A 23,161-nucleotide genomic window follows, 5' to 3' on the forward strand; every position below is an offset into this window, starting at 1 on the left:
GCTCCATCTCTCCATCAGTTTGGGGTCCTTGGCCTGAAAAACGTTGAAGACCCTGCTCTAGAGCACAAAGTGCGTTCAGCCTATTTCACAGCTGTTCTATGATCCCTAGGGGGCAGCGTTTCCTTCTAGAAATGACCAGGCGTCTTTACACTGTGATGCAAGTGTTTAGAAAAAATTAGGTGTTGAATTGTGTTTGTTTTATTGTTTTAGTTTAAATCATCGTTCTTGTGTATTAAATAATCCTCATTTAGCACCAAGTCTTTGCTCGTTTCACCATCTTTCAGCTCGTAAGCCTTTTGGACAGCGGACATTTTGTCTGAATTCTATTTAGCTTCTTCACTGTCATGTTTTTTCCTTTGCAATAACAGCAAAACTATTATTGTGAAAGTCTTTTAGTTTAACAACCCACAGCTTTGCGTCAGCCATGTATTAAGATGAAGGGTTTTTCAGCATAAAAGCTTTTGTACGCTCCCTGTCCCAACAACAACACAGGTTCGACCAATCAACGTCCATTTTATTCCAAGTCAAACAGTTTGTGATTAACATGACTTCACGTTCCATGAGAACAGTTTCAGTTTATTTACCCTGCGAATCAGCATCAGCATAAATAACTCATCAACACACGGACAGAATTTTACCAAACACAATATTTCTTAATTAACTCTTGGAGCTGATCAGACAAAGATGAACAAATATATCGTCTGAAAAAAAAAATCCCTTTAACAAAATATCTCTGCAAGTTATATAGAGACAATCCAAAGCTTATATTGATCAGAAGATGATTCTCCATATGATCAGTGACAGTCACAAAGAAGAGGAGTTGGAAAATAAATTTTCAAAGGTGGGTCTGCAGCACTCTAACCTAAAGCTTGTATAATTTCATCATCATCATATGTTAGGAATGACGTCATTATGAAGTCACGAAATGACATCACACAGTGTAGTAATGCATTAACTCCGGCAGCCAATAAGATTAGCGACACGTGCAGTAGTGTCACATTTCCATGTTATGCATGACCGACCAGTACATAGAGCGGTAGAGCAAGAACCCAGAGTGAGGTGAAGTGAGTGAAGTGGATCAGATTTTCACCACCGCCAAAAACGCTCTTATCGTCGGTTGTGGGATGGTTGGTGGTGAAAGGGTGGGTCCAGTTTACGGGCGTGGTTGAGGGGCGGGTGTGATTGGTGAAGACGGTTTGGGTAGAGGAAGTGATCGGTGGTGCTGAGGTTGAACAGGTAAAGTTTGCGTCTTTGTCGACTCCGGTGGAGGGAACGTTAACAAAGCCTAGTTTGTTACTGCCGATGATGTTGCTGATCCATCCCATGTACTCGGACACGCGGGTGTAGATCCCCGGGGTGTTGGGCTTAGCGCAGCCGTCACCAAAACTCACGATTCCAACCGCGGTCCAGCCTGAACCAACCTTTCTCACCAGGGCGCCCCCTGAGTCTCCCTGTGGAAAGAAACCGACGATAGTTGTTGAGACACTTTCTGTCAGTGCTGCCTCTGGGATAACTCATTAAAGTTGACCAGGTGGTGATTGAGACGCTTTGGCTTCACTTATGTGGGAACAGTCATGTCGTCCATCTTTATATGCAGTTAGTGCTATGAAACGTGTGTCTTACAAGCAATAGGTCAAGCTGATAGTGAATTGTAATGTGCCCCCTTCTGGACTATAAGGCAAACAACACCAAATGGTCTTTACAATTGTTTCAAGGAGAGAAAAACATGCTCACCTCCATTTTCCTCATTTATCTGCAACAAAGCTGAGATACAAAATCTGCCTCGTGACAATCTGTGTCTTACCTGGATTTCTCTCACCTCTTCGTGAGGACGTTTTTCTCTCCTGTCAGTAAACAAAGCATCACATAGCAAATACTGTGCAACAAAAAGTGGTGGTCACCTGACATGAGTCAATTCCGCCCGCCCGGACCCCAGCGCAGATCATCTTGTCTGTGATGAGAAATTTGCTTTGGCATTGACACTCTTTGTTTCCCACTATTGTCAGATTAGCCTCCTGCAGGGTGTTGGAGAAGCTCCACCCTAATTGGAGAGATTTCAAACATCAGCTTCAAATTTATGTGTGAAACAAAACTAAAGCAAAAGATGTGATTTGACATATTAACAGATTGAAAAGCCGCCTGCAAAGTTTCTCTTTGGTTTGTGTAATGTGTGAGCTCACCAAAAGGGCGAGTGTTGCCCCAACCAGCGACCCAGGTGATAAGCCCAGAGTGGATGGTGCTGTTTGCCCCGGCCAAACAAACAGGTTGTATGTAGGTGGTAAAGTTCACAGGTGACGACAGCTTCAGGAGACATATGTCGTTCTCGTTGATCAGGCTGTCGTATGATGGATGGCACTTGACCTGAGCGATCGTCCGTGACACTTCATTGGGGTTTGAACCTGACTGGTTAAAGCGGCCCAGGTAAACCGTTACGTTACTTCCTAACCTTGAAGACAAAATGAGAATAAAATCAATTTAAATTGTCTAATGTCATGAAACTTGGTGGAAAGACACGGAGCAAGAAATGACTCATTACATTTTGGCGATGATTCCACTGATCCAGGATTTATTTCCCACGTTCTTTAGTGAGAGAGAAAGTGTGTCTGGACCTTTTCACTGATTCCCCACCGAACAGTTCATGGCTCTTGTTGAAAAGAATTTTGGGGAATATGAGTGTGTGCATTTTGCAGATCCCAAAACTCTTGATGGAGAAGTTTCAGAAGGGAACAGAGGTGGGCGTTCTATTGAGTTTTAGTTGAATAGACCAAAGGAATAAACGCAATGGACAGATCCTTCTTCCTCACTTCTTCTTTTAACTTCTTAAAGCTTTTGCTCATTAACTTTAAGTGTTTGTTTTCTTTTTTGTACGTTTTTCCCACTGTGCCTGTTGTGTCACAGAGACATACCAGCGTGTCACAGATGGAATGTGGCTGGTCGAGCTGCCTGCTGTGCGCACTCTGAGTTACAAACACGTGTTGACACTGGGATAGAGTTCAACAAATACTAGAAACAGCTAGAAGGGGAAGTCCGACCATTGACACATGAGACAGAGAGACAGACAGACAGAGAGGGAGACAGAGAGAGAGACAGAGAGACACACAGAGAGAGAGAGAGAGAGACAGACAGAGAGGGAGAGAGAGAGAGAGAGAGAGAGACAGACACAGAGAGACAGACAGACACAGAGATACAGACAGAGAGACACACAGAGAGAGAGACAGAGAGGGAGAGAGAGAGAGACAGACAGAGACAGACAGATCGATAACTAGAAGTTTCCACAGTATAATTAGTCGGGAGAAGGCGGCACGAGATTTGTTTCTAAATACTTACCCTGATACGCAGTGTGCAGCTGTCATCACCCACTGGTTGTTAATCAGTGCCCCCCCACACCTGTGATTTCTGTTCGAGACCAAAGAAACCTGCCAGGGCCAAGATCCTGGAGACGCGGTTTGACCGCCCACGATCCTGGTGTTGGCGGGAGCCCGGCCGCAGGCTGACATGAGATGAAAATTAAACATGAAATAATATGCATAGAAAATGTTCTATATGTGACTTAAAACAGCTTTTAAACTTGGAAGAGTTTGTAAAGTTGCACTTACTAAACGCTGATTGACATCCTGAAATTAAAACAGAGAGGACAATGCATGAAAGTGGTGTTCAGGGTGTGGCACAGGATGACTGGCACTTTTCAGCACCAACCAATAGGAGCTTCGATATTTAAGCTACAGTGGTAAACCTTCGTTGTAGCTTTCTTTATTGTGGGGAGAAATCTATGCTTTAAGCTTTTAAAACTTAAAGAGTCATTTAAATGTCCCACAAACTTTCTATCTCAGACAAAATCTACAACCAAGACAAGATTCAAATTCATTCAGTAATCTGAATAATATTAAATATTGTAATTGAAATTAACTGGACTGATCTCGCCACATAAAACAGACGTTGCTTTTCTACCTGTGAAGGTCAAAAGAACGGGACACAGACAATTATTCAGTTCTGTAATTTACTGATGTTTCCCTTTTCATTCAAATCAAACACCTCTTCAAGGAAATTAAATAAATACCAAAATAAAAGCTGGCCTCGGACAATTCAGAATTGAAATTGTGCTAAATCCAGGAATCTAAATTGTTGGCTGAACATTGAACAAACAGTTGGTTTCTGTCTTTTATCAGTCACTATCGTTTTTTGATCAAATATTTGCAATTTAAATTTAAGGGCCTCGATTCGGTCAATTTCACCAAATCAGGACGATTTTCAAACCTTGGAACAATTTTTGTTACAATAGAAACTTTCTTTCCGAACTTCATTATTGATACGAACCGAATAATAATAAACATCTGTCTTACCTGTGCACAGGAGAAGGATTGTCACGGTTAAGACACACACAAACTGTTGGAGAGCCATGTTTACTGTGTCTCCTTCACTCTGTCCTCAGCGTTAAGTAATTCACTCCTGATGTCCAGCTCCTCCCACAGTGTCAGACCTTCCATCTAAACATCACTTGTTCTTTTATCCGACTGCTGCACGTAACAGTTTGAGACCTGTGATCTCCGACCTAGAACATGCATCAGGACAAACGTGTTTGTCCTGATGCATGGAATTCCTCCACAAGTCTGAGTCGGTGCCTCAACGCTTCCTTCTCTTAGATTCAGTCAAGCTCACAGATATGATTCCTCTAAATTCCCAGGGAAATCTGTCAGAATCCCGTAAAGTGGAACCAAATTCCAGGATCTCTGTGTTTGTCCGTATACGAGTCAAATTTCAACAGATTCCTTTTGGCCCATGTTCAACCAAGTTTCATTCAAGTTCCTTCAGTATTTTTACTCATTCCCTTAGGCCCAGGTCTTGTAAAACACAGTCATTACTTAGGTGCTCGGTCTCGAAGGATCGTACCTCCAACCACGATCATTGGAGGCTGAGCGGGGGACTTAAAGGTGCAGGGCGCCAGTCCCTCACAATTTAATATGTATTTCATCCTCGCATGGCAGTGGGGTAGAGCGGGTCGTCCACTAACCAGCGGGTCGATTTATTTATTTATTTTTACTTCCAGGGAGGAGCACTTCAGCCTTTAATAAAACATTTTCCCTTCACACATATGTGTGACCCTCAGTTTGACTCTGAGTTGAGCCAGAGGAGAGAACTGCAGCTCACACTCTAGAGCAGAGGTCTTCAACAGGGGGTCCGCGACCCCTAGCGGGTCCACGGAGAGACTGCGGGGCGGTCTCGAAATTTTTGGTTGATTAGACGATTTTTTCCACAAATTTAAATGTCTTTAAATAAACATGAACATGAATCCAACATATTGTAGGACACAGATAAATGGAGGCAGAAGACGTTATCTTTCAGTCAGCCCTTTGCAACAACATATCTTTGCGAAAGTGTATTTTCCTCACCCACCTACCTGAAAAACAAATCCAGGTCAAGACTGCAGCCGGAGGCTGATGTGACCCTCTGCCTGACAACCTCCATCTGTCCAAGGTTAGATAAGTTGTGTGCTACTCATCAGGGTCAGACATCTCACTAATGCTGGAGTATGTGTGCCATCCACAGATGGCTTGAGGATTCACTGTCCCTTCTACATGTATGTTTAAAATAAAAACAGGAATCTGTGAATTATTTTAATAGCTCAGTGTTGTATGCAAGATGTATGTTTATGAATGGCAGTTGCACGGCCACCCTGTACCTTGCACATGTTTAATATAAAAACATGAATATATGAACGTGTGTATTATTTGAATAGCTTAGTATTGAATGCACAATAACAGGGTAGCTATGTTTATACATGGCACTAGGCCCAGTTTAATATAAAACACAATTTTATACAATATATATATAGTAGGGGGTCCCTGCTCCATCTCTCCATCAGTTTGGGGTCCTTGGCCTGAAAAACGTTGAAGACCCTGCTCTAGAGCACAAAGTGGTTGCAGCCTATTTCACAGCTGTGCTATGATCCCTAGGGGGCAGCGTTTCCTTCTAGAAATGACCAGGCGTCTTTACACTGTGATGCAAGTGTTTAGAAAAAATTAGGTGTTGAATTGTGTTTGTTTTATTTTTTTAGTTTAAATGATCGTTCTTGTGTATTAAAAAATCCTCATTTAGCACCAAGTCTTTGCTCGTTTCACCATCTTTCAGCTCGTAAGCCTTTTGGACAGCGGACATTTTGTCTGAATTCTATTTAGCTTCTTCACTGTCATGTTTTTTCCTTTGCAATAACAGCAAAACTATTATTGTGAAAGTCTTTTAGTTTAACAACCCGCAGCTTTGCGTCAGCCATGTATTAAGATGAAGGGTTTTTCAGCATAAAAGCCTTTGTACGCTCCCTGTCCCAACAACAACACAGGTTCGACCAATCAACGTCCATTTTATTCCAAGTCAAACAGTTTGTGATTAACATGACTTCACGTTCCATGAGAACAGTTTCAGTTTATTTACCCTGCGAATCAGCATCAGCATAAATAACTCATCAACACACGGACAGATTTTTACCAAACACAGTATTTCTTAATTAACTCTTGGAGCTGATCAGACAAAGATGAACAAAAATATCGTCTGAAAAAAAAAAAAATCCCTTTAACAAAATATCTCTGCAAGTTATATAGAGACAATCCAAAGCTTATATTGATCAGAAGATGATTCTCCATATGATCAGTGACAGTCACAAAGAAGAGGAGTTGGAAAATACATTTTTAAAGATGTCTCTGCAGGACTCTAACCTAAAGCTTGTATAATTTCATCATCATCATATGTTAGGAATGACGTCATTATGAAGTCACGAAATGACATCACACAGTGTAGTAATGCATTAACTCTGGCAGCCAATAAGATTAGCAACACGTGCAGTAGTGTCACATTTCCATGTTATGCATGACCGACCAGTACATAGAGCGGTAGAGCAAGAACCCAGAGTGAGGTGAAGTGAGTGAAGTGGATCAGATTTTCACCACCGCCAAAAACGCTCTTATCGTCGGTTGTGGGATGGTTGGTGGTGAAAGGGTGGGTCCAGTTTACGGGCGTGGTTGAGGGGCGGGTGTAAGGGTAAGGTGGTGCAGAGGTTGAACAGGTAAAGTTTGCGTCTTTGTCGACTCCGGTGGAGGGAACGTTAACAAAGCCTAGTTTGTTACTGCCGATGATGTTGCTGATCCATCCCATGTACTCGGACACGCGGGTGTAGATCCCCGGGGTGTTGGGCTTAGCGCAGCCGTCACCAAAACTCACGATTCCAACTGCGGTCCAGCCTGAACCAACCTTTCTCACCAGGGCGCCCCCTCCGTCTCCCTGTGGAAGGAAATCAAATACAGTTGTTGAGACACTTTCTGTCAGTGCTGCCTCGGGGATAACTCATTAAAGTTGACCAGGTGGTGATTGAGACGCTTTGGCTTCACTTATGGGGGAACAGTCATGTCATCCATCTTTATATACAGTTAGTGCTATGAAACGTGTGTCTTACAAGCAATAGGTCAAGCTGATAGTGAATTGTAATGTGCCCCCTTCTGGACTATAAGGCAAACAACACCAAATGGTCTTTACAATTGTTTCAAGGAGAGAAAAACATGCTCACCTCCATTTTCCTCATTTATTTGCAACAAAGCTGAGATACAAAATCTGCCTCGTGACAATCTGTGTCTTACCTGGATTTCTCTCACCTCTTCGTGAGGACGTTTTTCTCTCCTGTCAGTAAACAAAGCATCACATAGCAAATACTGTGCAACAAAAAGTGGTGGTCACCTGACATGAGTCAATTCCGCCCGCCCGGACCCCAGCGCAGATCATCTTGTCTGTGATTAGAAATCTGTTGTTGCACCGACACTCTTTGTTTCCCACTATTGTCAGATTAGCCTCCTGCAGGGTGTTGGATGGGCTCCACCCTAATTGGAGAGATTTCAAACATCAGCTTCAAATTTATGTGTGAAACAAAACTAAAGCAAAAGATGTGATTTGACATATTAACAGATTGAAAAGCCGCCTGCAACGTTTCTCTTTGGTTTGTGTAATGTGTGAGCTCACCAAAAGGGCGAGTGTTGCCCCAACCAGCGACCCAGGTGATAAGCCCAGAGTGGATGGTGCTGTTTGCCCCGGCCAAACAAACAGGTTGTATGTAGGTGGTAAAGTTCACAGGTGACGACAGCTTCAGGAGACAAATGTCGTTCTCGTAGGTCCGGCTGTTGTATGATGGATGGCACTTGACCTGAGCGATCGTCCGTGACACTTCATTGGGGTTTGAACCTGACTGGTTAAAGCGGCCCAGGTAAACCGTTACGTTACTTCCTGACCTTGAAGACAAAAAGAGAATAAAATCAATTTAAATTGTCTAATGTCATGAAACTTGGTGGAAAGACACGGAGCAAGAAAGAACTCATAACAATTTTTGCGATGATGCCTCTGATCCAGGAACTGCGTCTGGACTTGTTGTGTGTGAGAGAGAGAAGGCGTCACGAGATTTGTTTCTAAATACTTACCATGACACGCAGTGTGCAGCTGTCATCACCCACTGGTTGTTAATCAGTGCCCCCCCACACCTGTGATTTCCGAAAAAGACCAAAGAAACCTGCCAGGGCCAAGATCCTGGAGACGCGGTTTGACCGCCCACGATCCTGGTGTTGGCGGGAGCCCGGCCGCAGGCTGACATGAGACGAAAATTAAACATGAAATAATATGCACAGAAAATGTTCTATATGTGACTTAAAACAGCTTTTAAACTTGGAAGAGTTTGTAAAGTTGCACTTACTCAACGCTGATTGACATCCTGAAATTAAAACAGAGAGGAGAATGCATGAAAGTGGTGTTCAGGGTGTGGCACAGGATGACTGGCACTTTTCAGCACCAACCAATAGGAGGTTCGATATTTAAACCACAGTGGTAAACCTTCGGCGTAGCTTTCTTTATTGTGGGGAGAAATCTATGCTTTAAGCTTTTAAAACTTAAAGAGTCATTTAAATGTCCCACAAATTTTCTATCTCAGACAAAATCTACAACCAAGACAAGATTCAAATTCATTCAGTAATCTGAATAATATTAAATATTGTAATTGAAATTAACTGGACTGATCTCGCCACATAAAACAGACGTTGCTTTTCTACCTGTGAAGGTCAAAAGAACGGGACACAGACAATTATTCAGTTCTGTAATTTACTGATGTTTCCCTTTTCATTCAAATCAAACACCTCTTCAAGGAAATTAAATAAATACCAAAATAAAAGCTGGCCTCGGACAATTCAGAATTGAAATTGTGCTAAATCCAGGAATCTAAATTGTTGGCTGAACATCGTACAAACAGTTGGTTTCTGTCTTTTATCAGTCACTATCGTTTTTTGATAAAATATTTGCAATTTAAATTTAAGGGCCGCGATTCGGTCAATTTCACCAAATCAAGACGATTTTCAAACCTTGGAACAATTTTTGTTACAATAGAAACTTTCTTTCCGAACTTCATTATTGATACGAACCGAATAATAATAAACATCTGTCTTACCTGTGCACAGGAGAAGGATTGTCACGGTTAAGACACACACAAACTGTTGGAGAGCCATGTTTACTGTGTCTCCTTCACTCTGTCCTCAGCGTTAAGTAATTCACGCCTGATGTCCAGCTCCTCCCACAGTGTCACACCTGGCATCTCCGACCTAAAATATGCATCAGGACAAACGTGTTTGTCTTGATGCCCTCAGCCTGGGTGACTCATTAGGTGCATGGACAGCTGCCAGTCAGAGAGGAGGGAAGTGGCATTCCTCCACAAATCTTAATCTGAGTCGGTGCCTCAACGCTTCCTTCCCGTAGATTCAATCAAGCTCACAGATATGATTCCTCTAAATTCCCAGGGAAATCTGTCAGAATCCCGTAAAGTGGAACCAAATTCCAGGATCTCTGTGTTTGTCCGTATACGGGGCACCACCCTTCAAAGGAAGGGAAAAGATACTCAATTTATTGAATAAGTCTCATAAAAGTACTAACTACAAATTTGGAACTCTGATTAACAATTTAATTAATAACTATAACCAAAATTACCACATAGATAGTTAGCTAAGTTGAAGGATATAGAGTTCTTGACAGTGTAGAGGTTGGCAAAATTCACCTATGCAACATTAATGAAAAAACATTTGTGAAAGAAAAACATTTATTATGAATATCATAAAGTATAAAAAACACAAATTACTAACGGTGTACTTAATATATAAAGATGTGTATGCGAGTATGCGTGTGTGTGTCTGTGTGTCTGTGTGCTTCCAAAATGGCGGCTGGCCACTTCGAAGGTAACACCCTCCCCCCTTTGGAGTGTTTACGACATGTGGCGGGGGTCAGAGAGATTAGGTGCTGAGATATGCGTGTGTCGGTGTGTGTGCCAAATTAGAGAAAGTTACTAGATGCATGCAAGGAAAGACTGAAGAGCATAACTAACATTAACTTTCAAATAACTTGTAACCAAAATATCACAGCAACACAAATCAAACTTATAAACATCACAAGGTATCGTATAAACAGTCTTTGCTTAGCCTAGTATAATTATTAAGCCCAGTTGTGTTACCCGTCCGTGGAAAGGGGAAAAAGGTTGCTGGTTTGTTCGAAGTTCTGTGAAGTCGTCTTGCTGATTTGTGGCTCCTGCCTTCGTGGTTCTGTTGGGCTGTGCAGCTCAGTTGCTGTTTGAAGTTCTCCTGCAGGACATCGCGTCGCTGCTTAAAGGTTGGTAGAGCTTGGATTGCGAGGAGGTTTCCTTGGTGAGATGAGCTGGAAGCTGCAACTTTCCTCCATGAAGTTGATTTGAGTTGAAAGAGTGAGCTGGACCGCCGCCCTTCTCCTCTGAGAGGATTCGTGGAAGGAGCGGTGTGCTCCTCTCGAAGAGTTGGATGGAAAGAGAAGATGTGAGCTGGAGAAGCCAGGCTTCTCCCCTCGGCGATGCAGGGAAAGAGAGTGAAGAAAGGGGGAGACCTGGCCTTATATTGGCCCGGTGACCTCACAGGTCATGGGGCCCAGAGTGACCAATAGGAGTTGAAACTTGTGTCCCTGGTAGGTTTTCACACCTCTGTGTGACATTGAGGCCCCTGGGAGACTGAGTTCTGGAGGCTCTGGTTTTCTCCAGAACAAAGGGACATGCGGCTTCAGGCTTTTGACTGCACATGTAGGCTGAACTTTGGTTCCCCAAATACCAGATCCCAAAACTCCTTCAGTATTTTTACTCATTCCCTTAGGCCCAGGTCTTGTAAAACACAATCATTACTCACGTGCTCGGTCTCGAAGGATCGTAACTCCAACCACGCTCATTGGAGGCTGAGCGGGGGACTTAAAGGTGCAGGGCACCAGTCCCTCACAATTTATTATGCATTTCATCCTCGCATGGCAGTGGGGTAGAGCGGGTCGTCCACTAACCAGCGGGTCGATTTATTTATTTATTTATACTTCCAGGGAGGAGCACTTCAGCCTTTAATAAAACATTTTCCCTTCACACATATGTGTGACCCTCACTTTGACTCTGAGTTGAGCCAGAGGAGAGAACTGCAGCTCACACTCTAGAGCAGAGGTCTTCAACAGGGGGTCCGCGACCCCTAGCGGGTCCACGGAGAGACCGCGGGGCGGTCTCGAAATTTTTGGTTGATTAGACGATTTTTTCCACAAATTTAAATGTCTTTAAATAAACATGAACATGAATCCAACATATTGTAGGACACAGATAAATGGAGGCAGAAGACGTTATCTTTCAGTCAGCCCTTTGCAACAACATATCTTTGCGAAAGTGTATTTTCCTCACCCACCTACCTGAAAAACAAATCCAGGTCAAGACTGCAGCCGGAGGCTGATGTGACCCTCTGCCTGACAACCTCCATCCGTTCAAGGTTAGATAAGTTGTGTGCTACTCATCAGGGTCAGACATCTCACTAATGCTGGAGTATGTGTGCCATCCACAGATGGCTTGAGGATTCACTGTCCCTTCTACATGTATGTTTAAAATAAAAACAGGAATCTGTGAATTATTTTAATAGCTCAGTGTTGTATGCAAGATGTATGTTTATGAATGGCAGTTGCACGGCCACCCTGTACCTTGCACATGTTTAATATAAAAACATGAATATATGAACGTGTGTATTATTTGAATAGCTTAGTATTGAATGCACAATAACAGGGTAGCTATGTTTATACATGGCACTAGGCCCAGTTTAATATAAAACACAATTTTATACAATATATATATAGTAGGGGGTCCCTGCTCCATCTCTCCATCAGTTTGGGGTCCTTGGCCTGAAAAACGTTGAAGACCCTGCTCTAGAGCACAAAGTGCGTTCAGCCTATTTCACAGCTGTGCTATGATCCCTAGGGGGCAGCGTTTCCTTCTAGAAATGACCAGGCGTCTTTACACTGTGATGCAAGTGTTTAGAAAAAATTAGGTGTTGAATTGTGTTTGTTTTATTGTTTTAGTTTAAATCATCGTTCTTGTGTATTAAATAATCCTCATTTAGCACCAAGTCTTTGCTCGTTTCACCATCTTTCAGCTCGTAAGCCTATTGGACAGCGGACATTTTGTCTGAATTCTATTTAGCTTCTTCACTGTCATGTTTTTTCCTTTGCAATAACAGCAAAACTATTATTGTGAAAGTCTTTTAGTTTAACAACCCACAGCTTTGCGTCAGCCATGTATTAAGATGAAGGGTTTTTCAGCATAAAAGCCTTTGTACGCTCCCTGTCCCAACAACAACACAGGTTCGACCAATCAACGTCCATTTTATTCCAAGTCAAACAGTTTGTGATTAACATGACTTCACGTTCCATGAGAACAGTTTCAGTTTATTTACCCTGCGAATCAGCATCAGCATAAATAACTCATCAACACACGGACAGAATTTTACCAAACACAATATTTCTTAATTAACTCTTGGAGCTGATCAGACAAAGATGAACAAATATATCGTCTGAAAAAAAAAATCCCTTTAACAAAATATCTCTGCAAGTTATATAGAGACAATCCAAAGCTTATATTGATCAGAAGATGATTCTCCATATGATCAGTGACAGTCACAAAGAAGAGGAGTTGGAAAATAAATTTTCAAAGGTGGGTCTGCAGCACTCTAACCTAAAGCTTGTATAATTTCATCACCATCATATGTTAGGAATGACGTCATTATGAAGTCACGAAATGACATCACACAGTGTAGTAATGCATTAACTCCGGCAGCCAATAAGATTAGCGACACGTGCAGTAGTGTCACATTTCCATGTTATGCATGACCGACCAGTACATAGAGCGGTAGAGCAAGAACCCAGAGTGAGGTGAAGTGAGTGAAGTGGATCAGATTTTCACCACCGCCAAAAACGCTCTTATCGTCGGTTGTGGGATGGTTGGTGGTGAAAGGGTGGGTCCAGTTTACGGGCGTGGTTGAGGGGCGGGTGTGATTGGTGAAGACGGTTTGGGTAGAGGAAGTGATCGGTGGTGCTGAGGTTGAACAGGTAAAGTTTGCGTCTTTGTCGACTCCGGTGGAGGGAACGTTAACAAAGCCTAGTTTGTTACTGCCGATGATGTTGCTGATCCATCCCATGTACTCGGACACGCGGGTGTAGATCCCCGGGGTGTTGGGCTTAGCGCAGCCGTCACCAAAACTCACGATTCCAACCGCGGTCCAGCCTGAACCAACCTTTCTCACCAGGGCGCCCCCTGAGTCTCCCTGTGGAAAGAAACCGACGATAGTTGTTGAGACACTTTCTGTCAGTGCTGCCTCTGGGATAACTCATTAAAGTTGACCAGGTGGTGATTGAGACGCTTTGGCTTCACTTATGTGGGAACAGTCATGTCGTCCATCTTTATATGCAGTTAGTGCTATGAAACGTGTGTCTTACAAGCAATAGGTCAAGCTGATAGTGAATTGTAATGTGCCCCCTTCTGGACTATAAGGCAAACAACACCAAATGGTCTTTACAATTGTTTCAAGGAGAGAAAAACATGCTCACCTCCATTTTCCTCATTTATCTGCAACAAAGCTGAGATACAAAATCTGCCTCGTGACAATCTGTGTCTTACCTGGATTTCTCTCACCTCTTCGTGAGGACGTTTTTCTCTCCTGTCAGTAAACAAAGCATCACATAGCAAATACTGTGCAACAAAAAGTGGTGGTCACCTGACATGAGTCAATTCCGCCCGCCCGGACCCCAGCGCAGATCATCTTGTCTGTGATGAGAAATTTGCTTTGGCATTGACACTCTTTGTTTCCCACTATTGTCAGATTAGCCTCCTGCAGGGTGTTGGAGAAGCTCCACCCTAATTGGAGAGATTTCAAACATCAGCTTCAAATTTATGTGTGAAACAAAACTAAAGCAAAAGATGTGATTTGACATATTAACAGATTGAAAAGCTGCCTGCAAAGTTTCTCTTTGGTTTGTGTAATGTGTGAGCTCACCAAAAGGGCGAGTGTTGCCCCAACCAGCGACCCAGGTGATAAGCCCAGAGTGGATGGTGCTGTTTGCCCCGGCCAAACAAACAGGTTGTATGTAGGTGGTAAAGTTCACAGGTGACGACAGCTTCAGGAGACATATGTCGTTCTCGTTGATCAGGCTGTCGTATGATGGATGGCACTTGACCTGAGCGATCGTCCGTGACACTTCATTGGGGTTTGAACCTGACTGGTTAAAGCGGCCCAGGTAAACCGTTACGTTACTTCCTGACCTTGAAGACAAAATGAGAATAAAATCAATTTAAATTGTCTAATGTCATGAAACTTGGTGGAAAGACACGGAGCAAGAAATGACTCATTACATTTTGGCGATGATTCCACTGATCCAGGATTTATTTCCCACGTTCTTTAGTGAGAGAGAAAGTGTGTCTGGACCTTTTCACTGATTCCCCACCGAACAGTTCATGGCTCTTGTTGAAAAGAATTTTGGGGAATATGAGTGTGTGCATTTTGCAGATCCCAAAACTCTTGATGGAGAAGTTTCAGAAGGGAACAGAGGTGGGCGTTCTATTGAGTTTTAGTTGAATAGACCAAAGGAATAAACGCAATGGACAGATCCTTCTTCCTCACTTCTTCTTTTAACTTCTTAAAGCTTTTGCTCATTAACTTTAAGTGTTTGTTTTCTTTTTTGTACGTTTTTCCCACTGTGCCTGTTGTGTCACAGAGACATACCAGCGTGTCACAGATGGAATGTGGCTGGTCGAGCTGCCTGCTGTGCGCACTCTGAGTTACAAACACGTGTTGACACTGGGATAGAGTTCAACAAATACTAGAAACAGCTAGAAGGGGAAGTCCGACCATTGACACATGAGACAGAGAGACAGACAGACAGAGAGAGAGAGACAGACAGACAGAGAGAGAGACAGAGAGACACACACAGAGAGAGAGAGAGAGAGAGAGACAGACAGAGAGGGAGAGAGAGAGAGAGAGAGAGACAGACACAGAGAGACAGACAGAGAGACACACAGAGAGAGAGACAGAGAGGGAGAGAGAGAGAGACAGACAGAGACAGACAGATCGATAACTAGAAGTTTCCACAGTAGAATTAGTCGGGAGAAGGCGGCACGAGATTTGTTTCTAAATACTTACCCTGATACGCAGTGTGCAGCTGTCATCACCCACTGGTTGTTAATCAGTGCCCCCCCACACCTGTGATTTCTGTTCGAGACCAAAGAAACCTGCCAGGGCCAAGATCCTGGAGACGCGGTTTGACCGCCCACGATCCTGGTGTTGGCGGGAGCCCGGCCGCAGGCTGACATGAGATGAAAATTAAACATGAAATAATATGCATAGAAAATGTTCTATATGTGACTTAAAACAGCTTTTAAACTTGGAAGAGTTTGTAAAGTTGCACTTACTAAACGCTGATTGACATCCTGAAATTAAAACAGAGAGGAGAATGCATGAAAGTGGTGTTCAGGGTGTGGCACAGGATGACTGGCACTTTTCAGCACCAACCGATAGGAGGTTCGATATTTAAACCACAGTGGTAAACCTTCGGCGTAGCTTTCTTTATTGTGGGGAGAAATCTATGCTTTAAGCTTTTAAAACTTAAAGAGTCATTTAAATGTCCCACAAACTTTCTATCTCAGACAAAATCTACAACCAAGACAAGATCCAAATTCATTCAGTAATCTGAATAATATTAAATATTGTAATTGAAATTAACTGGACTGATCTCGCCACATAAAACAGACGTTGCTTTTCTACCTGTGAAGGTCAAAAGAACGGGACACAGACAATTATTCAGTTCTGTAATTTACTGATGTTTCCCTTTTCATTCAAATCAAACACCTCTTCAAGGAAATTAAATAAATACCAAAATAAAAGCTGGCCTCGGACAATTCAGAATTGAAATTGTGCTAAATCCAGGAATCTAAATTGTTGGCTGAACATCGAACAAACAGTTGGTTTCTGTCTTTTATCAGTCACTATCGTTTTTGATCAAATATTTGCAATTTAAATTTAAGGGCCTCGATTCGGTCAATTTCACCAAATCAGGACGATTTTCAAACCTTGGAACAATTTTTGTTACAATAGAAACTTTCTTTCCGAACTTCATTATTGATACGAACCGAATAATAATAAACATCTGTCTTACCTGTGCACAGGAGAAGGATTGTCACGGTTAAGACACACACAAACTGTTGGAGAGCCATGTTTACTGTGTCTCCTTCACTCTGTCCTCAGCGTTAAGTAATTCACTCCTGATGTCCAGCTCCTCCCACAGTGTCAGACCTTCCATCTAAACATCACTTGTTCTTTTATCCGACTGCTGCACGTAACAGTTTGAGACCTGTGATCTCCGACCTAGAACATGCATCAGGACAAACGTGTTTGTCCTGATGCATGGAATTCCTCCACAAGTCTGAGTCGGTGCCTCAACGCTTCCTTCTCTTAGATTCAGTCAAGCTCACAGATATGATTCCTCTAAATTCCCAGGGAAATCTGTCAGAATCCCGTAAAGTGGAACCAAATTCCAGGATCTCTGTGTTTGTCCGTATTCGAGTCAAATTTCAACAGATTCCTTTTGGCCCATGTTCAACCAAGTTTCATTCAAGTTCCTTCAGTATTTTTACTCATTCCCTTAGGCCCAGGTCTTGTAAAACACAGTCATTACTTAGGTGCTCGGTCTCGAAGGATCGTACCTCCAACCACGATCATTGGAGGCTGAGCGGGGGACTTAAAGGTGCAGGGCGCCAGTCCCTCACAATTTAATATGTATTTCATCCTCGCATGGCAGTGGGGTAGAGCGGGTCGTCCACTAACCAGCGGGTCGATTTATTTATTTATTTTTACTTCCAGGGAGGAGCACTTCAGCCTTTAATAAAACATTTTTCCTTCACACATATGTGTGACCCTCAGTTTGACTCTGAGTTGAGCCAGAGGAGAGAACTGCAGCTCACACTCTAGAGCAGAGGTCTTCAACAGGGGGTCCGCGACCCCTAGCGGGTCCACGGAGAGACTGCGGGGCGGTCTCGAAATTTTTGGTTGATTAGACGATTTTTTCCACAAATTTAAATGTCTTTAAATAAACATGAACATGAATCCAACATATTGTAGGACACAGATAAATGGAGGCAGAAGACGTTATCTTTCAGTCAGCCCTTTGCAACAACATATCTTTGCGAAAGTGTATTTTCCTCACCCACCTACCTGAAAAACAAATCCAGGTCAAGACTGCAGCCGGAGGCTGATGTGACCCTCTGCCTGACAACCTCCATCTGTCCAAGGTTAGATAAGTTGTGTGCTACTCATCAGGGTCAGACATCTCACTAATGCTGGAGTATGTGTGCCATCCACAGATGGCTTGAGGATTCACTGTCCCTTCTACATGTATGTTTAAAATAAAAACAGGAATCTGTGAATTATTTTAATAGCTCAGTGTTGTATGCAAGATGTATGTTTATGAATGGCAGTTGCACGGCCACCCTGTACCTTGCACATGTTTAATATAAAAACATGAATATATGAACGTGTGTATTATTTGAATAGCTTAGTATTGAATGCACAATAACAGGGTAGCTATGTTTATACATGGCACTAGGCCCAGTTTAATATAAAACACAATTTTATACAATATATATATAGTAGGGGGTCCCTGCTCCATCTCTCCATCAGTTTGGGGTCCTTGGCCTGAAAAACGTTGAAGACCCTGCTCTAGAGCACAAAGTGGGTGCAGCCTATTTCACAGCTGTGCTATGATCCCTAGGGGGCAGCGTTTCCTTCTAGAAATGACCAGGCGTCTTTACACTGTGATGCAAGTGTTTAGAAAAAATTAGGTGTTGAATTGTGTTTGTTTTATTTTTTTAGTTTAAATCATCGTTCTTGTGTATTAAAAAATCCTCATTTAGCACCAAGTCTTTGCTCGTTTCACCATCTTTCAGCTCGTAAGCCTTTTGGACAGCGGACATTTTGTCTGAATTCTATTTAGCTTCTTCACTGTCATGTTTTTTCCTTTGCAATAACAGCAAAACTATTATTGTGAAAGTCTTTTAGTTTAACAACCCGCAGCTTTGCGTCAGCCATGTATTAAGATGAAGGGTTTTTCAGCATAAAAGCCTTTGTACGCTCCCTGTCCCAACAACAACACAGGTTCGACCAATCAACGTCCATTTTATTCCAAGTCAAACAGTTTGTGATTAACATGACTTCACGTTCCATGAGAACAGTTTCAGTTTATTTACCCTGCGAATCAGCATCAGCATAAATAACTCATCAACACACGGACAGATTTTTACCAAACACAGTATTTCTTAATTAACTCTTGGAGCTGATCAGACAAAGATGAACAAAAATATCGTCTGAAAAAAAAAAAATCCCTTTAACAAAATATCTCTGCAAGTTATATAGAGACAATCCAAAGCTTATATTGATCAGAAGATGATTCTCCATATGATCAGTGACAGTCACAAAGAAGAGGAGTTGGAAAATACATTTTTAAAGATGTCTCTACAGGACTCTAACCTAAAGCTTGTATAATTTCATCATCATCATATGTTAGGAATGACGTCATTATGAAGTCACGAAATGACATCACACAGTGTAGTAATGCATTAACTCTGGCAGCCAATAAGATTAGCGACACGTGCAGTAGTGTCACATTTCCATGTTATGCATGACCGACCAGTACATAGAGCGGTAGAGCAAGAACCCAGAGTGAGGTGAAGTGAGTGAAGTGGATCAGATTTTCACCACCGCCAAAAACGCTCTTATCGTCGGTTGTGGGATAGTTGGTGGTTGAGGGGCGGGTGTAAGGGTAAGGTGGTGCTGAGGTTGAACAGGTAAAGTTTGCGTCTTTGTCGACTCCGGTGGAGGGAACGTTAACAAAGCCTGGTTCGTTACTGCCGGTGATGTTGCTGATCCATCCCATGTACTCGGACACGCGGGTGTAGATCCCCGGGGTGTTGGGCTTAGCGCAGCCGTTACCAAAACTCACGATTCCAACCGCGGTCCAGCCTGAACCAACCTTTCTCACCAGGGCGCCCCCTCCGTCTCCCTGTGGAAGGAAATCAAATACAGTTGTTGAGACACTTTCTGTCAGTGCTGCCTCGGGGATAACTCATTAAAGTTGACCAGGTGGTGATTGAGACGCTTTGGCTTCACTTATGGGGGAACAGTCATGTCGTCCATCTTTATATACAGTTAGTGCTATGAAACGTGTGTCTTACAAGCAATAGGTCAAGCTGATAGTGAATTGTAATGTGCCCCCTTCTGGACTATAAGGCAAACAACACCAAATGGTCTTTACAATTGTTTCAAGGAGAGAAAAACATGCTCACCTCCATTTTCCTCATTTATTTGCAACAAAGCTGAGATACAAAATCTGCCTCGTGACAATCTGTGTCTTACCTGGATTTCTCTCACCTCTTCGTGAGGACGTTTTTCTCTCCTGTCAGTAAACAAAGCATCACATAGCAAATACTGTGCAACAAAAAGTGGTGGTCACCTGACATGAGTCAATTCCGCCCGCCCGGACCCCAGCGCAGATCATCTTGTCTGTGATTAGAAATCTGTTGTTGCACCGACACTCTTTGTTTCCCACTATTGTCAGATTAGCCTCCTGCAGGGTGTTGGATGGGCTCCACCCTAATTGGAGAGATTTCAAACAACAGCTTCAAATTTATGTGTGAAACAAAACTAAAGCAAAAGATGTGATTTGACATATTAACAGATTGAAAAGCTGCCTGCTAAGTTTCTCTTTGGTTTGTGTAATGTGTGAGCTCACCAAAAGGGCGAGTGTTGCCCCAACCAGCGACCCAGGTGATAAGCCCAGAGTGGATGGTGCTGTTTGCCCCGGCCAAACAAACAGGTTGTATGTAGGTGGTAAAGTTCACAGGTGACGACAGCTTCAGGAGACATATGTCGTTCTCGTAGGTCCGGCTGTTGTATGATGGATGGCACTTGACCTGAGCGATCGTCCTTGACACTTCATTGGGGTTTGAACCTGACTGGTTAAAGCGGCCCAGGTAAACCGTTACGTTACTTCCTAACCTTGAAGACAAAAAGAGATAAAATCAATTTAAATTGTCTAATGTCATGAAACTTGGTGGAAAGACACGGAGCAAGAAAGAACTCATAACAATTTTTGCGATGATTCCACTGATCCAGGAAGTGCGTCTGGACTTGTTTAGAGAGAGAGAGAGAGAGAGAGAGAGAGAGAGAGAGAGAGAGAGAGAGAGAGAGAGAGAGAGAGAGAGAGAGAGAGACGTTTCCACAGTATAATTAGTCGGGAGAAGGCGTCACGAGATTTGTTTCTAAATACTTACCCTGATACGCAGTGTGCAGCTGTCATCACCCACTGGTTGTTAATCAGTGCCCCCCCACACATGTGATTTCTGAAAAAGACCAAAGAAACCTGCCAGGGCCAAGATCCTGGAGACGCGGTTTGACCGCCCACGATCCTGGTGTTGGCAGGAGCCCGGCCGCAGGCTGACATGAGACGAAAATTAAACATGAAATAATATGCACAGAAAATGTTCTATATGTGACTTAAAACAGCTTTTAAACTTGGAAGAGTTTGTAAAGTTGCACTTACTAAACGCTGATTGACATCCTGAAATTAAAACAGAGAGGAGAATGCATGAAAGTGGTGTTCAGGGTGTGGCACAGGATGACTGGCACTTTTCAGCACCAACCAATAGGAGGTTCAATATTTAAGCTACAGTGGTAAACCTTCGGCGTAGCTTTCTTTATTGTGGGGAGAAATCTATGCTTTAAGCTTTTAAAACTTAAAGAGTCATTTAAATGTCCCACAAACTTTCTATCTCAGACAAAATCTACAACCAAGACAAGATTCAAATTCATTCAGTAATCTGAATAATATTAAATATTGTAATTGAAATTAACTGGACTGATCTCGCCACATAAAACAGACGTTGCTTTTCTACCTGTGAAGGTCAAAAGAACGGGACACAGACAATTATTCAGTTCTGTAATTTACTGATGTTTCCCTTTTCATTCAAATCAAACACCTCTTCAAGGAAATTAAATAAATACCAAAATAAAAGCTGGCCTCGGACAATTCAGAATTGAAATTGTGCTAAATCCAGGAATCTAAATTGTTGGCTGAACATCGTACAAACAGTTGGTTTCTGTCTTTTATCAGTCACTATCGTTTTTTGATAAAATATTTGCAATTTAAATTTAAGGGCCGCGATTCGGTCAATTTCACCAAATCAAGACGATTTTCAAACCTTGGAACAATTTTTGTTACAATAGAAACTTTCTTTCCGAACTTCATTATTGATACGAACCGAATAATAATAAACATCTGTCTTACCTGTGCACAGGAGAAGGATTGTCACGGTTAAGACACACACAAACTGTTGGAGAGCCATGTTTACTGTGTCTCCTTCACTCTGTCCTCAGCGTTAAGTAATTCACTCCTGATGTCCAGCTCCTCCCACAGTGTCACACCTGGCATCTCCGACCTAAAATATGCATCAGGACAAACGTGTTTGTCTTGATGCCCTCAGCCTGGGTGACTCATTAGGTGCATGGACAGCTGCCAGTCAGAGAGGAGGGAAGTGGCATTCCTCCACAAATCTTAATCTGAGTCGGTGCCTCAACGCTTCCTTCCCTTAGATTCAGTCAAGCTCACAGATATGATTCCTCTAAATTCCCAGGGAAATCTGTCAGAATCCCGTAAAGTGGAACCAAATTCCAGGATCTCTGTGTTTGTCCGTATACGAGTCAAATTTGAACAGATTCCTTTTGGCCCATGTTCAACCAAGTTTCATTCAAACTCCTGTTGTGCAATAATGCATTAAACGTGATACCATAAAATGGTGTGCCTTTTGGCATTCAATACATTTGGTTATCAAAATAAAATATTGAATATTAATATAATAAATATTAATATTAAATCATAACTTTAATTGATTAAAGTTACCTCGGGGCACCACCCTTCAAAGGAAGGGAAAAGATAATCAATTTATTGATTAAGTCTCATAAAAGTACTAACTACAAATTTGGAACTCTGATTAACAATTAAATTAATAACTATAACCCAAATTACCACATAGATAGTTAGCTAAGTTGAAGGATATAGAGTTCTTGACAGTGTAGAGGTTGGCAAAATTCACTTATGCAACATTAATGAAAAAACATTTGTGAAAGAAAAACATTTATTATGAATATCATAAAGTATAAAAAACACAAATTACTAACGGTGTACTTAATATATAAAGATGTGTATGCGTGTGTGTGTGTCTGTGTGTCTGTGTGCTTCCAAAATGGCAGCTGGCCACATCGAAGATAACACCCTCCCCCCTTTGGAGTGTTTACGACATGTGGCGGGGGTCAGAGAGATTAGGTGCTGAGATATGCGTGTGTCGGTGTGTTGGTGCCAAATTAGAGAAAGTTACTAGATGCATGCAAGGAAAGACTGAAGAGCATAACTAACATTAACTTTCAAATAACTTGTAACCAAAATATCACAGCAACACAAATCAAACTTATAAACATCACAAGGTATCGTATAAACAGTCTTTGCTTAGCCTAGTATAATTATTAAGCCCAGTTGTGTTACCCGTCCGTGGAAAGGGGAAAAAGGTTGCTGGTTTGTTCGAAGTTCTGTGAAGTCGTCTTGCTGATTTGTGGCTCCTGCCTTCGTGGTTCTGTTGGGCTGTGCAGCTCAGTTGCTGTTTGAAGTTCTCCTGCAGGACATCGCGTCGCTGCTTAAAGGTTGGTAGAGCTTGGATTGCGAGGAGGTTTCCTTGGTGAGATGAGCTGGAAGC

The 23,161-nt window shown here is 42.5% G+C and overlaps 2 protein-coding genes across 3 annotated transcripts; both read right to left on the bottom strand.

The window, feature by feature from the left end:
- Nucleotides 1–497: 497 nt before the first annotated feature.
- On the bottom strand, nucleotides 498–9,586 carry LOC117752180 (transmembrane protease serine 9-like). Its single transcript, XM_034569374.1, has 13 exons — nucleotides 9,464–9,586; nucleotides 8,720–8,737; nucleotides 8,451–8,613; nucleotides 7,999–8,264; nucleotides 7,720–7,859; nucleotides 6,855–7,269; nucleotides 5,099–5,184; nucleotides 3,936–3,948; nucleotides 3,597–3,614; nucleotides 3,328–3,490; nucleotides 2,181–2,446; nucleotides 1,902–2,041; nucleotides 498–1,451 (listed from the first exon to the last, which is right to left on the bottom strand). The coding sequence occupies exons 1-13, from the start codon at nucleotides 9,519–9,521 to the stop codon at nucleotides 1,008–1,010; spliced, it is 2,190 nt and encodes a 729-aa protein (XP_034425265.1). The 5' UTR covers nucleotides 9,522–9,586; the 3' UTR covers nucleotides 498–1,007.
- A 3,093-nt stretch (nucleotides 9,587–12,679) lies between these two features.
- Nucleotides 12,680–21,828, bottom strand: LOC117752113 (chymotrypsinogen A-like). 2 transcript variants are annotated; one of them, XM_034569282.1, is made up of 6 exons: nucleotides 21,703–21,828; nucleotides 20,959–20,976; nucleotides 20,690–20,852; nucleotides 20,149–20,414; nucleotides 19,870–20,009; nucleotides 12,680–13,637 (listed from the first exon to the last, which is right to left on the bottom strand). In XM_034569282.1, the coding sequence occupies exons 1-6, from the start codon at nucleotides 21,758–21,760 to the stop codon at nucleotides 13,194–13,196; spliced, it is 1,089 nt and encodes a 362-aa protein (XP_034425173.1). In that variant the 5' UTR covers nucleotides 21,761–21,828; the 3' UTR covers nucleotides 12,680–13,193. The 2 variants fall into 2 exon arrangements, with proteins under 2 accessions (XP_034425173.1, XP_034425172.1); XM_034569281.1 differs by lacking the exons at nucleotides 19,870–20,009; nucleotides 20,149–20,414; nucleotides 20,690–20,852; nucleotides 20,959–20,976; nucleotides 21,703–21,828 and adding exons at nucleotides 14,088–14,227; nucleotides 14,367–14,632; nucleotides 15,510–15,672; nucleotides 15,779–15,796; nucleotides 16,522–16,660 and having other exon boundaries at nucleotides 12,819–13,637.
- Between the last annotated feature and the right edge of the window lie 1,333 nt (nucleotides 21,829–23,161).

This window comes from Hippoglossus hippoglossus, chromosome 18, assembly GCF_009819705.1.
Source record: "Hippoglossus hippoglossus isolate fHipHip1 chromosome 18, fHipHip1.pri, whole genome shotgun sequence".
NCBI classification, from domain to species: Eukaryota; Metazoa; Chordata; class Actinopteri; order Pleuronectiformes; family Pleuronectidae; genus Hippoglossus; species Hippoglossus hippoglossus.